At 40.9% G+C, this 18,124-nt stretch overlaps 1 protein-coding gene across 1 annotated transcript in view; it reads left to right on the top strand.

Moving 5' to 3' along the window:
- Window positions 1-15,188, top strand: part of LOC148404537 (ATP-binding cassette sub-family C member 5) — a 31,818-nt gene extending 16,630 nt beyond the window's left edge. Inside the window, exons 15-29 of the mRNA XM_088385132.1 lie at window positions 89-214; window positions 513-621; window positions 739-923; window positions 1,605-1,751; window positions 2,972-3,101; window positions 5,451-5,604; window positions 8,693-8,821; window positions 9,003-9,189; window positions 10,531-10,620; window positions 10,853-11,042; window positions 11,110-11,269; window positions 11,738-11,816; window positions 11,881-11,994; window positions 12,863-13,027; window positions 14,225-15,188. Of these exons, the coding sequence (XP_088241258.1) occupies window positions 89-214; window positions 513-621; window positions 739-923; window positions 1,605-1,751; window positions 2,972-3,101; window positions 5,451-5,604; window positions 8,693-8,821; window positions 9,003-9,189; window positions 10,531-10,620; window positions 10,853-11,042; window positions 11,110-11,269; window positions 11,738-11,816; window positions 11,881-11,994; window positions 12,863-13,027; window positions 14,225-14,317 (2,058 nt within the window). The 3' untranslated portion in view covers window positions 14,318-15,188. The remainder of the gene's footprint in view (window positions 1-88; window positions 215-512; window positions 622-738; window positions 924-1,604; window positions 1,752-2,971; window positions 3,102-5,450; window positions 5,605-8,692; window positions 8,822-9,002; window positions 9,190-10,530; window positions 10,621-10,852; window positions 11,043-11,109; window positions 11,270-11,737; window positions 11,817-11,880; window positions 11,995-12,862; window positions 13,028-14,224) is intronic.
- Window positions 15,189-18,124: the final 2,936 nt, after the last annotated feature.

Raw genomic sequence — 18,124 nt, 5'->3', positions numbered from 1 at the left:
ATACTGCTGGCACTTTGTTGCAGTTTTTCCTTGGGGATGACTTTAATCATCCGAATCAATGCTTCATTTCCATTTTGCCGTTTTTCAGTACCTGCCAGAATGCAATGATATTATCCTCATGAAGGATGGGCAGATAGCCGAGCATGGCACTCATGCTCAGTTAATGGCTAAGGGGCGTGACTACGCTGCTCTCTTCAGCAGTATGCAACAGGAGGTAAGGCCAGGGGCAGCAAAAAGAGCTTCTTTTCAATAAGGCACCTTCACTCCTGCTACAAAATAACACTGCAATCTGAATAATTCATAATCTCATAAAGGAAACAGCCAATAGCTTGGAAATGTTTATACAAACCAAACCAGGTCCTCCTTTATAATTAGCCCCTTTGAGTTACTGGAGGGCTGCTAAAAATCCCGTCACTGAAATCTCTGTTAAAACCAGCCAAAGGTTGCTTGTGTCACAGCCGCCATGTACAGTTGTCACTTGCCTTATTACTTTCTTGTTCTTATTTCCATAGAGTCTGGTGAGAGAAAATTTTAAAAACAAGCAGCATAAGGTAACTGCAGTAAAGGTTTGCCATGTTGAGGAAATAACTGAGGTCCACCAAAAGCCACCGGGCCAAAAAGGTGATAGACTTGGATGCTTGAAGGCTCGAAATCTTCTTCTATCACATGATGCATTTATTGTGTCTAATCAGCTGTTTTGTTTTGTTTTGTTTTGTTTTCTCTTCTCTCTCTTTTTAGACCAACTAATGAAAGCTGAAGAGAAGGGTTCCGGCGCTGTTTCTTTTGCCGTGTATGGCACCTACATCAGAGCCGCAGGAGGTCCAGTGATTTTCATTCTCAACATCATCTTCTTTCTTAGCACCACCGGCAGCATCGCCTTCAGCAACTGGTGGCTGAGTCATTGGATTAGGCAAGGCAGCGGGGTGAGCCTGGATCTTTGCTCTTTTACTCTATTTTTTTTTTGTTTTTATTGGACCACAACCAACTCAGTGCACTTCTCAAAGGTGTATGAATAGTATATTATAATAATACAAAAGGAACAAAGCAGGAAATGAAGGAGACTGGCTGTTGGTAATGAGCACACAATTCATTGACCGCATTTGCGCAATTCTACAAATTTGACTCGATATTTTGGAAGTTATTATTCATTCTTGAAGTCACATACGTGTTTTTAACATTGGTTAATAACGTTCCAATATCGGCAGGTGAAAAAGTTGTTCTTAGTCCTTTAATTATCGCTGTCTCTTTAACAAGCAAAATTAAAACAATGCTGTTGAGTCAGAATGCCGAGATAGCCCTATCAGCATTATTCTGAAGGTGGGTGATTAAAAAAATAAACATAGTAAACTGCACAACAGTATGCATAATTAAAAACAAGCACAAGAAGATGTGCTGCAAAGCAGATGGCGCCTTTTGAGAAATGTACCCACAAATGAAAACAATGCAGTAGTGAGTGATTGTGATGTTTTGTTTTTAAACTAGAGCGCTTTCCTCCATTAATTAGGGTGAAATGTAACAACATGGGACCGGAAAAAGTTTTGTTCTTCATTTTTTTAACTGACTCCACCTTATTAATTTCTTGCACCATATGCCTCCCCCGCCAGAACGCTTCATTAATCTCAGCAAATGAGACGTTGGTGAAGGACAGCATGAGGCTCAACCCTCACATTCAGTTCTATTCGACCGTTTACATCATCTCCATGGGCACCGCTTTGTTTCTCAAAACCATTCGAGGCCTGGTGTTTGTGAAGGTAAGAGCCCCGCGGTGCTTTCCTCACAGGCAACCTTCTCTCATCCTCAAACCACAACCAACAAGCTTGAGGCCTTTAAAAGGCAAGGAACCAAATTTATCACTGGGGTTGTGCGTTACGACCAAAAAATCATATCTCAATATTTTTGCGAGATACATCTCAGTAATGATACGGTATTGATATTACTATGGCTTCAGTGAAATCAAAGGAAATAAATAAATAAATAAATATCAAGAAGGTACAGCTTTTTTAGTAGTACTTACTGACAGCAATCAAGGTGAACAAACTCAACAATAAATTAAAAGTCATTAAATTTCATTAAAGTGCAACCGCTTCGTTGATAAATAACAATTTTATGGCACAAACAAAATGTTTGTTGTCTGTGTGTGTATTAATTGCATCAACGTATGTGTTGTTTTGTACCAATTTGTCCATACACGACCCAAGTAAGATAAGCGCACCATACCTTAACTGCAATAATTGTCTTGAAATTAAAATGTCCAACTATACCAATGTGCGCTCAGTACATTTAGTGTATTTCTCTGAAAAATGGATCAACCTTTTTTTTTAATTTTTATGTAAAGTTTTAATTGTAGTCTTGTTAAATTGGCTGGCATTGTCCTGGCTTCCACAGCCTCTGTACTATTAGAAAAACACCTCTGGACCAACTCCATTTATCCGTCCATCATTTTTTCCCATCTTCAGAATGTCTGCCATTGATGTGTCAGCAGGTGCACCTTAGTGTGTGCTTTTTGCTTTTACTAGCTAACTCGCTGCCCCTTCCTTGCAAGAGGTTAAGTTGCCATGTTAATGTAGAGCACTTGAAATTTCTCCGTTTTCAAAGAGGTTCCTGTGATTATTCCCCCCCCCCATACCCTGAGCTGCAATGACAACCTTGGGAGTGTTGAATACGCTATTAATAGAATTAATCTGTTTCTCCACTGCCACGTCATTTCTCAACAAACTGAAGTGCCAACCGATTTAAAGGTCACGACCTTTATGCTAGAGTCAGCGTAAGTCATTAAAGCTGAGGATTTGACAGCATAGAACCACACACATACACACAACTGCAAACATTGAAAGCATGAATCTTTATCTACCCATGCTGTGTGTGTTGAACGTGACGAACTGTGTTTTTCCAAGCTGCAACTGTTTTTCTCAGCTGTACGGTTCCACGTATCGCCTCACGTGTGCTAACGCTGTGTTGTTTATGTTGACAGTGCACAGTGAAGGCGGCCTCCGTGCTCCACGACAATCTGTTCCACCGACTCCTCCGCAGCCCCATGCGGTTTTTTGACACCACGCCTCTGGGCCGCATTCTGACCAGATTCTCCAAGGACATGGATGAGGGTGAGAACAGATAGGTTACCGTGATTGCCGGACTATAAACCGCACCGGATTATAAACCGCACCAGCTAAAATTCAGGGATATTTCAGTTTTTTTCTTACATAAGCCGCACCGGACTATAAGCCGTACATGCACATGAGTTTTTTACAAAGAAAGACAGTACATAGAAAGCCTTTTTAACGTTTTAATAACATACTTGAACATGTCTTTCTAAACATTGCCTGTGACGCAGCAGTAGTACCGCAGCAACGCGGAAGTGTGCACGCGAGTTATTAGCAAAGAAAGACTGGACACAAAGTTTTTTTAAAGCTTTAATAACATACCTTAACATTTCTTTCCAAACACTGCCTGTGACGCGGCAGTAATACCGCAGCAACACGAAAGTAACACAGCAAAGTCACTGAGACGCGGCGGTAACACAGCAGCAACACGGTAGCACAGCACTAACAGGGCTGGTTAAAAAAAACATACCAGTAAATGTAAAAAAAGAGCCGTCTTCATCTTCCTCCTGTGCACTGAAACCATCGAAGTCTTCCTCCTTAGTGTCCGATTGGAATAGCGTTAGATATCCTTCGCCTCACACTTTCTCAGTCTCTCTTTCGTCGTCGCTTTTATGCATTTCTTCGAGTGTGAAGAGGGTCTGTTCATGCAAATCTTATTCATGCACGAAGCGCTAAATTACATTAAACTAGCGAGCGACACGTATAGCTTAAAAGCGGCATCATATGCGTTTCTTTCGTCCCCCATAATGACGGTTTGTGTATAAAAGCTTCCTGTCTTTGTGTGAATGCGGGTGTGTGCGTGATGCGCGAGACGATCAAAACACAAACTAGCACGTCTTCTTCGGCGCATTATCTCTTCTTCGTCTGTCTCGCTCTTGCTTCCTGCTAGAGCGCCCCCTGGAGACCGGAGGCCGTAAAAATCCATAAGTACGCTCCAGAGTAGACACAGGATAATGTCATCAACATCGACTGCCTTTGGCTTAAAAGCGGCATCATATGCATTTCTTTTGTCCCCCATGATGACGGTTTGTGTATAAAGGCTTCCTTTCAGTAATGTCCGTCTTGATCGCGTTCTGCGTGATGCGCGAAATGTAAACATAAACTAGCACGTCTTCTTGGGCGCATTATCTCTTTTTCGCCTGTCTCGCTCTTGCTTTCTGCTAGAGCGCCCCCTGGAGGCCGGAGGCCGTAAAAATCCATAAGCACGCCGCGCCGCCGTTTAAGGTTCAAAGTAACCTTCTGAATAAAATGCATTAAAAGTTCACATTCATTACAACTTGCTTTTGGTGAGCAAAATGTCAGAAGAATTGAATTTAAATGCTAAATTATTGGGTTTTAATACAATGCAGATGGTCCAAACAGCGCCACTGCTTTGTGTAATCTCTGAGTGATATGGCAGAGTAAGAGAAAGGGTTTAGAGCACAGGTGTCAAACTCAAGGCCCGGGGGCCAGATACGGCCCGCCACATCATTCTATGTGGCTTGCGAAGACAAATTGTGCATCGAATTCGTGTGTCATTACTAGAATTGCAAATTGTCTTCACTTTTAATAATATCTTTTTTTTAAAATATTTGACCAGATTTTACTCGTCTGATTTTGAAAACGAGTTATTTGTCAGTTTGTTTTGTAGCTTTTACTGTATATAATAGTGTTAAGAGTAAAAGTGATCAAGTCATCACAAAAATCACGAAAAAAAAAAATCTTATATAAGCGGCACCTGACTATAAGCCGCAGGGTCCAAAATTTTGGAAAAAAGTCGTGGCTTATAGTCCGGAAATTACGGTATATCATTTCCTACACTCTTGTCATCCTCTCACTGGATAGAGCATAGTTAGCCACATTTATGAGCAAAGTCAAGCTGACTGAGGTGCATTATGTTTAGTAAGAAAAAGCACTCTGACATTGTCACACCAGAAGTGACATGCGGCCGAAAATGCGTCCCTAGGAGGACCCAGCCTGTGAATTTGGACACAGCTAGCTAGAGTAGCCTGGCTGTAACATAAAATGTTAGCCACTGTGGTTACCGTGGCAGTGTCATTTGAGGCCACTGGCATACATGGATTCCAATTTGTAAGTTATATTAAATTCGTTAAAATGTTCTTTAAGTAACTACTACTAAAAAATGCAAATGCATTGACCCTGCAGTTTGTGAAGCGCAAAATTGCATGAGATTACTGTATCTGAGATATCCTGCTGTCACATTTTACTGTAGAACCAAATTTGTTTAAGTAAAAATTATTATTATTATTATTATTATTATCATCATTATTATTATTGTTAGTTTTTTTGAGCTTCGAGTTGACTTTGTAGCTTCTTCTTTTTGACGCTGCTGATGTTTTCTCCTTAAAGTTGATGTGCGTCTGACCATGCAAGCTGAGATGCTGTTGCAGAACCTCACTCTGGTGCTTTTCTGCCTGGCAATGGTTGGTATCGTCTTTCCCTGGTTCCTCATCTCCATCCTGCCCCTGGGAGCCTTCCTTTGCCTTGTCAACCGTGTCTGCAGGTCAGTCGGACTCACATTCTCATCAGTCTTGCTCCAATGCTTTAGTTTGACAACATTAAGGGGTTGTAAAATTGGCCTGCCGAGAATATTATCTCATGATTATGGATTAGATCATGCAGATAGCTTGTATGCACAAGTTCTTTCCGAAGGAGTAAAAGTGCAGTAAGTGCATTGTTATCTTTATTTGCGAGTGTGCCAACTGCTATCAGTAACTGGTTTCCTTTTTCACAGCTTCCCCTCTGATATAAATGATTTAGACCAGACAGGCGCTTCTCTTTTTCTACAGCTCTGCACAAATTGAGCAGTAGAGGTTGATTATGAGCTCCTTGGCATCTTTGGAAAGATGCAAGGTTTTCTCTTATAAAACTGATTCTGCTGTTGTGATGACTGAAATCAAAGGGCATTGAGAAACAAACTGCATGTGTGGTACAGAACCATTGGTGTTTTTGTTTTTTGTTTTATAAATCCTCCTCATCTTTTGTGTCTGTTCCCTCTCATTCTGCAGAAATGTACTGACCACATGTGCTTCCTGAAACAGTTTTTAACATGAATGTTACGAATATACAAACTTTGAGAATTATATTAGGAGTTTTAGATTCACATGGGGAATGGAAATTGACATTTTTGAAAACAAATGTTGTGTTTGTGCTTTTATCACCACTCATGCTTTTAATTTAGTACTGTATTCCGACATTTTATGCCCACTAAAACCACATTAGATTGATAGTAGTAGAATCGGTAATGCTCAAAGTAATTTACTACACTGTTTGAATGCATATATTCATTTTACTTTTCAACCTCATAATTGACTGGGGGAGTTAAAATACAAGCCCCGTTTAATGATGTCAACCATTAGCCTGGGTTGTATATTGAAGATCCGTTGTCTAAACGTTCTGATTGTGTGGCAAACGTTCCAAAAATGTTTTACCCAGGACCTTAAATGAGTGAGGAAACGGCACAATGTGATCTAACATATTGATCAAGCCTATGTGGACATTCTTATTAATGCAATTGATAGAGCTGAATTTTTATTAATGCAATTGAAAGAGTTGAATTTTGAATCATATGTTTTAGTATATTTAATAATAAGATAGCAGTTGTTCATAACAAATGAACAATAATTTTGATTGAAACCATGAAACGTATTAAAAAATAACAGCAACAATCATTGTACATGCTGCTAATGGTGTTGGGTACATGATCCAACCGCAGTTTTTTTTTCTCTTAAAGCCACCGTATTCAGAGGCCTTCACTAGGCTAGGCTAATAATCTTTTGAAAATCTGACTAAATTGAAAATGAATTAAATAAACTTTGCTATCAAACTTGATTGCAAGTCCTACAAAGGCTCTAAAAGTGTCTAGTAATTGCTACAGGTTAATTAATAATTGGTTGTATTATATTGTTACTAATCATGACTATTCTTTGCCCCTAATGAATAATAGCACCATACTTACATCTTTGTAATACTGGATGCTTGACATTTGGACAAATCTCTGACTTATGATCCCTTTCATTTTGTTCTCCAAGCAATGCAAGGTGATTTCCCCTGAACATGGTAGATGCTGATTGCCTGAAATAACCCATTCAGACAGAAGGGTGTACAAAAACAAGTTTCCTTTTTCTTCATTGATTGTGCTCGGCACACACTATGATTGTAAAACTGCCTATCGTGTCTGAGTCTACAAACGAGCACACATTCAGCCCTGCAAATTTATGAAAGTACCTTTTATAGCACCTTGTTTTGTATCAGGAGATAAGCATCAGGCGACGTCAACTATAAATGTCATTGCACGTGCGTGTGTGTGTGCGTGTGTGTGTGCGCGTGTGTAAGTGTGTGTACGTGTGTGTACGTGTGTGTACGTGTATATGTGCCGACGGCTGTCGTCAAGGCGAGTTTGAATCGATGTAAATTTATAGCCGAGCTCCCAATCACTGCACGGGCCTCTGACTAACAACTTAACGCGTCAAACTGCATTTTTTTTTCTTTTTTTTTTTTCTTCTTCAATGTAGGTCTGATACAATTATCCTTGCTTGAATTTAGAAAAGACATGATAGCCTGACTTTTTTCATGTGCGGTGCACTCACGAGGGATCTCATCCCACTAATAAGTAATGATCACCCTTGGCAATTTTTAAAGCGATCTTCCCAAGATTTGTGGCCATGTTACATCAAACTCCTGTCAAAATTACCCACACTTCTAAAGCAGCTTTTTTATTACTAATAAATTTTGAAATGAAACTGCCCAGAGCGTAAACATGTTTGTCAAGATCAACACATCCAAGAGGCAAAGCGTCATGTTCGTTGCATCTCTTTTCTCAGCTTTTGGGAGAAAAGCAAATGACCTTCTAGTCGAGGCCTCTAAAAGTAGATGACACGACTCCCACCTTTAGTCAATATACTATGTATCTCACTCAAACTACTTCGCTGTGTCCAGGGTCCCTCTGGATGTCCATCTGTTTGTGATGATGCTCAGAATATTATTATGATAGTGGAAAACAACCAGCACTCTGCCAGGAGAAAAAATATCTCAGGATAGAAAAGCTTAGCAGTCATTTGTCATCCCTGCTAATTCTAATACCCATTTGTCAAGGTTGTTTTTAGCACTGGTGTGTTCACAAGATGTCTAATTCTTCTCAGATCTTCAAAGGCACATCAGATATTGCCTCTATAAGTCAGCATTTCTCCACCTGAAAGGAGTAGGGGGGGGGGGGGAACATCTGTCAGTCATGCAATATCAACCGTTTATTGAATGGGAAGAAAACAGTCCGACAGCATCATTAGTGAGGTGACATTTGCGCATGTTAGCTCACTAACAACTTGGTGGGGAAATGTGGATGAAATAATTCTGGAAAAAAAAAAAAAAAAGTTTTCACTCACTCTACATCATTGATGTGAATGTATGAACCACGATACATTCTCTATAGTTAATGAATAATTTTGAAAAATTATAAATTATTTATTTGTGCTTAAGAATCAATGTGTATCTAGCCAATCAAATGTCCTATGTGTGAATTGAGACACTGAATCTGGATTCTGACAAATAATTCAAAGTAAAGGAGATGTCCATTTTTTTTTTTTTTTTGTCAGGGTTTTGATTCGTGAGCTGAAACGGCTGGAGAACATCAGCCAGTCGCCATTCACCTCTCACATCACCAGCAGCCTCCAGGGCCTCTCCATCATTCACGCCTATGGAAGGAAGCGTGACTTCCTCCAACGGTGAGCTTAATAAATATAATGGCTTCCGTGCAAGCGCACTTTTACTTACTTTAGTCTCACCGCCCCCAGTGGGGATCCCTAAACAGTTATCCTTTTATCTCTGCTGGTCATATTTCTCTGAGGTTTGTTCAGGAGCCCTCAGTGAGTAAGGATTAAATGAGTTTTTGCTTCTGTTTGGCAGATATCAGGAATTGCTGGACAATAACCAGGCCTCCAACTACCTCTTTAGCTGCGCTATGCGTTGGCTGGCTGTCCGCCTCGACCTCATCAGCATCTTACTCATCTCCGCCGTCGCTCTCATGATTGTCTTCATGCACCAGCAGATACCTCCCGCCTATGCGGGCCTGGCCATGTCGTATGCGGTGCAGGTTCGTAAGCCTTTTCCACATGCCACAATTAAACTACATGACACCGGAGCCTTTTCTCACATGACTAATGAGGTCACGAATACTGGGAATACACTTTTATAGCAAGAGCGATGAGCGGCGTCCATTTAAAGCTCGCAAAAGGCACATCGTGAGCCAAAAGTGCAACACAGTCACGTCTGCTTTGAAACTAGGTCATAACCACATAGTAAGTCTCTTGGTTATTTTACTTTTTTGTGGTATAAATTTGACATGAATAATCAGCTATACTATATGCCTTATTTCAAATAGTGGTTGGGGTGGGGAGGCGTCTATTTTGGGGAGGCCTTTATTTTTTTATACATTGTTGCTCATGTACTGGAATTGATGTTAACTGAAATGGAGTTTTACAACTAAAGAAATAGAGAAATGCAGCTAAGCTGGGCAGAATAAGTGACAAAGACTGTACTGGAACATTAACCCACACTGTCAAGTCGGCCGCCGCTCATGTACAGTCCACTAACTGCCAAAATCTAACTTGGGGTGAAGATCATTCTCAACTTTCTCTCCACGCTTTATTTGATCTACTTGTATGGGTAATGCTGTTTTGTTTAGCAACAGAGTTCAAATGGGCTCAGCAGTTCATGTCCATGTGAACTCAAATGATTGATTGATTGATTGATTGATTGATTGATTGATTGATTGATTGATTGATTGATTGATTGATTGATTGATTGATTGATTTTGCTAGAAAGCAGTTGCTTGCTAATATCCATCCATCCGTATCTGTACCGTTTTTCCCTACGGCGGTCGCGGGCATGCTGGAGCCTATCCCAGCAGTCATCAAGCAGTAGGTGGGGAACACCCTGGATTGGTTACCAGCCAATTGCAGGGCACACAGAGATGAACCCATCTGCACTCACACCTAGGGGCAATTTGGGGGGCTCAATTACCAAGCATGTTTTTGTGCTATGGGAGGAAACTGGAGTGATCCTGGGAAAACCCACACAGGCATGGGGAGAGCATGCAAACTCCACACAGGGAGGGCCAGAGGTGAAATCGAACCCGCACCCTCCTAACTGAGGCGGACGTGCTAACCAGTGCCGCCAGCTGTTTGCTAGTACTGTGTCTTTTTCTAAAAGAAAAACAAGTGTCATTATTTCAGTTCATAAAGGATATTGTCAGTTTTAATGCAAAATCTGAATTATAAATGTACTACCAATGTATACATTAATTAATTGATGGGTAGCTAGAGTGTGTTTAATAATAATAATTAAAAATGCATGGTGTCAGTCGTTAACCTTTCACCTCTTTCTTTCTCCCTCTCTCCCTTTCTATCTCCTCAATGCTACATCTCATCTGCAGCTGACTGGCCTGTTTCAGTTCACTGTCAGGCTCCTCACAGAGACGGAAGCTCGCTTCACATCAGTAGAGAGAATTAATCACTATATAAAGGTAAGTGACAAATACGCCAACGTACCCTGGTTCTCAAAGCTGTCAGATTCATGGCATGTCCCGGCATACCTGTACATGGTTTTCGGGCAAATGTTTATTTGCGTGGTGGCAGGCTTCAACATGCAACACTCCTCATGACTGAAAATGTGTCATGGTTGTGACAGGATTAGTCCAAATTCTTGAATTCTTCTAAACTTGAATGTTCACTTGCGTGTTTTATCATTTGTCTCAGTCTCTAGAAAGTGAAGCACCATGCAAAAGTCAGTCAAACACTCCCGCCCTCTCCTGGCCTGAGCAAGGAAAGATCACCTTTCACAATGTGGGCATGCGTTACCGCGACGGCCTGCCGTTGGTGCTGAAGGGTCTGTCCTTCACCGTCCAGCCAGGAGAGACCATCGGCATCGTGGGCCGCACCGGGTCAGGTTGGTACCCCGCAGCTTTCACTTTTTGAATCAATCTCTGCCATCCTATTGACGCCCTCCTCTGCAGGGAAGTCCTCTCTGGGTCTGGCTCTATTCAGACTTGTGGAGCTGACGAGTGGCTCCATCACCATTGACGGAGTCAATATTGCCCGAATCGGCCTGGACGACCTGCGGAGCAAACTTGCCATCATCCCTCAAGAGCCCGTGCTCTTCATTGGTTCTGTCAGGTGATTCGCTCTGAAATATTTGCTCGAGCAAAGTTCAAGCTTTGCTATCTGATGAAAATAGATTTTACGCTATGGTCCTTGCTTGACAAAACTGTCCAGATATTTCAAATGGCTCACAATGAACTAAATGTGTTCTGACATGCAGTAAATTATAAATAATGTAACAGTAACTATAATAACCCAATTGTCAGATGGTCAGTAAAACAGAACTTCCTTAAATGGGTGTCCGTCCTGTTTACATTAACATCTCTGAACAAGTGGAGTCTTCAATGGACTGAGATGTTTTTGAAACAAAAGAGAAAGGCTGCAAATTTGAACCCTGAACTTTTGACTTGTGAGGCTGGTGTTCTAATCGCAAAGCGGGCACCGTGCTGCCCTCGCATAAAACCATGTTACAATGTGATTGGAAAAGTGTGTGAACCCCTCCTGAGTGTCCTAATCTCAAATGGGCATTTGTTTGTGCAACAGGACCAATTTAGACCCATGGGACCAGTACTCCGACTCGCAGATCTGGGAAGCACTAGAGAAGACACATATCAAAGAGATGGCAAGTGATGACATGCCATGCAGCAAATCAGCCTCCATTGACACTCTCGTGTGATCCTCCTCAGGTGAGCCAGCTGCCTCACTCCCTCCATTCCGAGGTGACGGAGAACGGCGAGAACTTCTCGGTGGGCGAGCGCCAGCTCTTCTGTGTGGCCAGAGCGCTGCTGCGCAACAGCAAGGTGCGGTTGTTCACATTTACCACTAGACCATTGCTTGGAACGTATAGCTCAAGGGAACGTTTCATATTAGAGGTTCATGATTTAAATAAAGCAACATATTTTCATGAGTTAGCCTGAGACAGCATTGCCCCCTATTGCCCTGTATCATAACTGCAGGCCTTAACATTGAATGGGAAGTGCAATGCAGTGTTTTTCATCCATTTTCTGAAATGGTTATCCTCACAGGGCTGAAGACATGCAACATTTTTCTTTATTCAAAACGCTTATTTAAAACATTTTATTAGTTATTTTCTGACCATCTTTTTCTCACTGACTCCCCTTCTTCCATTCACCTTTCTTTCCTTTCTACCTTCCTTCTCTTGTCTACGTTTTGTTTGGGCACCCTTATGTCTGTTCGATTAGACCTCTAAATGATTTGATAGGTGACTTGAGCTAAGCCGTTGTGTTGTTGTGACCTTTACTGCTGGCTTTGTTTCCTCTTATCTATGACACACAGGGCACACTTATTAGTTGATTTCATTTAAGGACGTAGAGCCACACACAGTTACGTGGGCTAGGCAGAGTCGCCTTCCTTGTGGGTGGGCAGCTTTCTATTTGTCTCCCTACTCCCTTTCATCTGTCACACCTGTCTTTTCTTCATCCATCCTTACATAGTTCTGTTTCTCATGTAAGTGTGCTTTTCCTTCTTTATTTCCTTTCTTCCACCTCAGACCTTTGTTCGTCTTTCCTACCATTGTTCACCCTTCATTACTTGCCCCAGACCAGCTTTTCTTTTTCTTTTGTTTTACCTTTTGTTATCTTTTCTCACCATGGTTAAAACCACTACAAACTACTAATACGCTATTCAACATTTGCCACATTGTCTCAGATCCTCATGCTGGACGAGGCAACGGCGGCCATCGACACCGAGACTGACGCCCTGATCCAGGAGACCATCCGCTGTGAATTTGGCAGCTGCACGCGGCTCATCATCGCCCATCGTCTCAACACCGTAATGAACTGCAGCAAGGTCATGGTCATGGACAACGGCCAGGTGTGGCGCCATTTTAAAATCCATTAGCACATTGAAACAGACCTGATGGCAATGTACACTTGCATCCATTACCACGTAGTCAAGTCTAATCATGGTGCTAATTAGACTCTTTCAAGGAACTTCGAAGGTTCATCAGCGTACAATGGAACAGCCAAAAAGTGGTGCAGTTTGTAATTCAACCTGGATAAAGTATGTCTCAAAAATCAAAAAAATTATTATTTGTAATGTGTATGACTTAAGCGCAGATGGTATTTAAAAGATAACGCTGGAGTTTTCTTTTTGCTATGGAAGAGGAAAAGGTGTGGGAATAACTATAGAACCAGAACTTGCTGCAACTTTGGAAAGGGTTTGACTGCAAAGTAAAATATGACCTTTACAAAAAAGGTTGTAACGTTTCCCTCCATCCTTTTTATTGTGCACATCCTATTTAGAGATACCCAACGTAACCAGCATGTAGCCGGAAGCACTAATGGCTAGTGACTAGCATGAAAACCAAACCCTCTTCTTCTTGCCCCTCACATCTTCACATCTCAGAAGTCAACCAGCTTCACAAAACCGTGTAGTGCAAAACAGTAATCCAGATGGAGAGGCAGCTCTATTGCGATAGTCACCTAAAGCATCTTTATGCCTTTGATAACTTATTTCTGTGTGTCGTGGCACCTGTTGGCCCTCGTCAAATCCCGACGGACGTTCACTGGCTTTGTTGTTGCTCAAAAAGCTGCTTTTGCGAGACTAAGGAGTAGAGGGTAGAAAGAGTCACACTTGCAAGAATTAAGTAGATGTATAAACCACGACTAGGATGTAGCCTGAGATGACTTCTTTTGCATACGTCTCATGGCACACCACCAAAACAAAACTCCCAAAGCACATACTGTACATACTGAAAATACTGACATTCTCGTATCAATTTTACACATAAATTAACGTAACCCAATCTGAGCCCAAAGGTTCTGTTGTATGTGGCAACCGGTATAGTATCTTCCACCATCTCGTGGAAGTGTAATTTTTCTGCCAGTCATTATCCGTCACAGGCATAGATATAGATGAGCATACATACGTTATTTGAAGAAATTAAATGAGAATTTTCAAACACAACAGACTCGTTGATTTATAGAGTGAGTCTGTTGTGTTCTTTGCATTCCGGGTCTGATATTTTATGTATTTTCTTAAATTGTCTTTCTTTTTTTCTCCCCCTAGATTTTGGAGTTCGACCATCCCCTCACCTTGCTTTCAAATGAAAACTCCAGATTCAGAAACATGATCGAGGTGTCCTTAGACCAAAGCAAATGAAAACCTGGAAATTTTGCATGCTATGCACAAAGAAAAATACAACTCAATGATCCTTAAGGGGGTTAAAAACAAAAAAAGACAAATATACATGGTAGATTGTTATAGTAGCAATGACAATGTGACTGATGACAAAAACCAAAGATCCTGGGTTCATGTTTCTCTGAACAGCATTGCACGGTACAAATGACTGTTTTACTTCCACAACACCTGCAAGCCAAATGCTACACTGCAAATGAAACAGAGCAAGAACTCTGTCGAAGGCACTTTATTAAATTTATGTTGACTTGTTTCTTTTTGGTCCTCTGCCTCCAAGAGGACCGCTACCCAGTTCTTTTCACAGTGTAGGAACTTAACCTTCAAACATAATGATGTCGGTAGCGATTATTTTCAGTTTAGTTAATGTAAAATTATATATTCAGGAACTATATTTATGAGGCACTTAAGTCACGTACAAGGTTTTTCTCAGCTGTTTTGATATGTGCCTAGAGCTGCGCAAAGGTACATTTTGCAATTAACCTTGTCGTTTAACACTGCATATCGGTACTGTTACGCTCAAACTGTTCCTCTTAATCTTGATGCTGGAATTGAAATGCACCTATTGTTTGTAAGGCCACTGGTTGGTACAGTGTATCTACCTGTAGCTAAGTCAATGTGTCTTCACAAAAGCTGAGGATTGTTGTTGTCTGCCTTATACTGTATGATCGCGCTAAACAATCACGAGTGCAATATGATTGAGTGCATTGCTGCATTTTCCAGATTGCCTTTTGTACACAGTTTAAATTTCTAATGTGTAGATTTTTGTAAATGGTTGAGTTTAAGAGGAATTGTTTTCTTTTGTTTGCCAATAAAAAAAATATTGTATGATTTTCAACGTAATTGATTCTTTGTGCAGCCAGTATATACCGTATTTTCCGGACTATATGTCGCTCCGGAGTATAAGTCGCACCAGCCATAAAATGCCCCAAAAGTGAAAAAAAAACATATATAAGTCGCTCCGGAGTATAAGTCGCATTTTGGGGGGCAATTTATTCGACAAAATCCCACACCAAAAACAGTCATGAACGAGCAACAACAGGCTAAACGATAGCAACAACAGGCTAAACGATAGGTATGCTAACGTGACAAACACAAAGAGCTGAGAACGGGCCTGATGTAACATATAGAGTGATTAAGGACAACTATTACATGAATAACATGTTTATAAAACCATTGGTGTCACTCCAATTCATTAAATCCATCGATCATTCGATACGATAGCAACAGGCTAAACGATAGGTATGCTAACGTGACAAACACAAATGAGGAGCTGAGAACGGGCCTGACGTAACATATAGAGTGATTTAGGACAACCATTACATAAATAACATGTTTATAAAACCATCGGTGTCACCCCAATTCATTAAATCCATTGATTTGCCTTTGTCAACAATGGCTGCGCGTGGCTGAGGGCGCTTGCACTTCAAAATATTCCACAGGCTCATATAACGATAGATAAACTATATTTCAAATAACTATAATATAAGCAATAATATTATCAAACCATCCGTGCACTTTAAATCCATTAAATCCATCGATCAAATTCCTCGTCCTTTGTCAACATCGCCGCGCGTGCGCCCTGACGTCAGCCTCGTCTTTATTCCACAGATCTACTATATAACTATATTGTAGCGTTAACAAAGTACAAGGATAGACGTGGGTTTGGTAAACGGCTCTTTATTAAACAAAACAAACTTCCAAGCGTGTGGCGGCATGGACTTCCAGACAGACCGGGCGTGCGTAATGGCCATGACCGAGCCCCATGCACCGTTCGCGGACAGCCATTCGACCGAGCGCCGGCCCCCGACTCAGGAGAGTAGGACCGGGCGTGCGTAAAAGCCATAATAGTTTTTCAAACCTTCTATGTCACTCCAAATCCTTAATTCCTTTAAACTCTTTGTCCTCCGTGTCACTGAGAAATGATCACCGCTAATGATGCCGGTCGTCCTAACGTGGGTCGCGCCGCGCGGTGCCACTGACGTCACTTGAAATAGTAATCCATTGGTACATCACGGTTCTCCAAACTTTCTTTCTGCTGCTCGATTACTGTTTTCAGCTGCATATTTTACAACTTGAAGTTTGTAACTTGCAAAATATGACTTTCTTTTTGGTGCCATTTTTCTTAAGCCCACCCAGTTGATGAGTCACGGCCAACGGTGAAATTTAAAGCGCCCTCATCCAGTTTCGTCTGAAAATATATATATTTTTTAAACGTAGTTTTTTGTTTTGTTTATTTGGTTGTTTTATCAAAGACAAAGTCTGCTTTATTGTCGATTTTTTTTTCATATACCAAGACACACAAAGAGATTGAAATTACGTTCCCACTATCCCTCGGTGAGATAGTACACATATCCATACAAGCAACACAAAAAAACCCAAGAAGGCATAAACAATGAATAAATAAGAGTGTTGAATAAATGATAAATAAACAAATAATAATAAATAATAATAATAAATATAGGAGGAGCAAACAGACAGTGGACTTCGGTATGGTGCTTTAAAGTGTTAATTGCTTTATTTGATGTTTTCTCTATTTTTTATGTTTTGAATATGTTCAAGATAAAGATATAAAAGCATGTTAAGTGATCAACTATACTAAAAATAACATGGGAAGTGGTCAACTATACTTTTAAGTGATGTCTTAATGATCAAGTAAAAATTTGTGAAAAAAAAACATATATAAGTCGCTCCTGAGTATAAGTCGCCCCCCCACCCAAACTATGAAAAAAACCGCGACTTATAGTCCGGAAATTACGGTAGTACTAGAAATTGCAGCAATATGTTCTAGTGATTTCTTTTTTTCTAAAGTATGCCTGTCTTGTAAATTGGATATTGGAGAATGTCGGCTGAAACCACACCCGCTTCTAATTTGACCTGGAAAAACTTATGCTAAATTGTCTTGCATCTTTCTTGTACCTGTCTGTACATGCTGTAACTGCATGTTCGAACATCAAAACGGTATTTCCATACAGCCTTCAGTGGCTGAAATATATCTCGCCCTTGTCCACATGCAAGCTGTCCCTTAGGACTTTTTCCCCACCCTTCTTACAACGCCTTTTTCTGCATGATGTGTGCAGGCTCACAGCTGACAACGAGGAGCTCTTCAGTTCTCACGCCAGCCTGAAGCTAATACACACACCCGCCCGCCTTCTGTTTGTGGTGTGCACACACACACCACAACCTTGCTCAACACATTCATAATGCAATCAGGAAAGTCTAAGAAAAATATTTCGCTGGGCTCAATTTACTAGATGATACAATTTTGATCCTGTTTTTTCATTCACGTATCTTTTTCTACCTTTCTCTCCTGTACTTGTTCACGAGGTAAAAACCAAACTGATCAATTGCAACCAATGGCCAACACCATTTTCCATGCTGTGATTGATGTGAACCATTCAAATCATGTATAAAAAGCACAATGACCAAAAAAAAAAAAAAAATCTTAATTCTTCACAAATCTCAAAGCTTGCTTTTTTACTTGGATTTATTCCTGCTCGTACACAATATCTGAATGTCTTGGGGAAGATTCCAAAAATGGTGTATTAGTGCAATTTATTTCATGAAACGACTTGTCACCCATGTTGTTTATTTGCTGCAGGGTCAAAGTCAACTTTTAGACTGCCATTAATAAGAATTAAATGACTGCCAGCAAATATGAACTCAGTTGGGTGTTCCCCGCCTACCGCTCAAAAGAGTGCCGGGATAGGCTCCAGCATACCCTCAACCATTGTGCGGATAAGCGTTTCGGATGGATGGATGGATGGATGGATG

Source organism: Syngnathus floridae, chromosome 1 (assembly GCF_059516105.1).
Source record: "Syngnathus floridae isolate MCC-2025c chromosome 1, RoL_Sflo_1.0, whole genome shotgun sequence".
Classification (NCBI taxonomy): domain Eukaryota; kingdom Metazoa; phylum Chordata; class Actinopteri; order Syngnathiformes; family Syngnathidae; genus Syngnathus; species Syngnathus floridae.
This window is presented reverse-complemented; position numbering and strand designations above follow the sequence as displayed.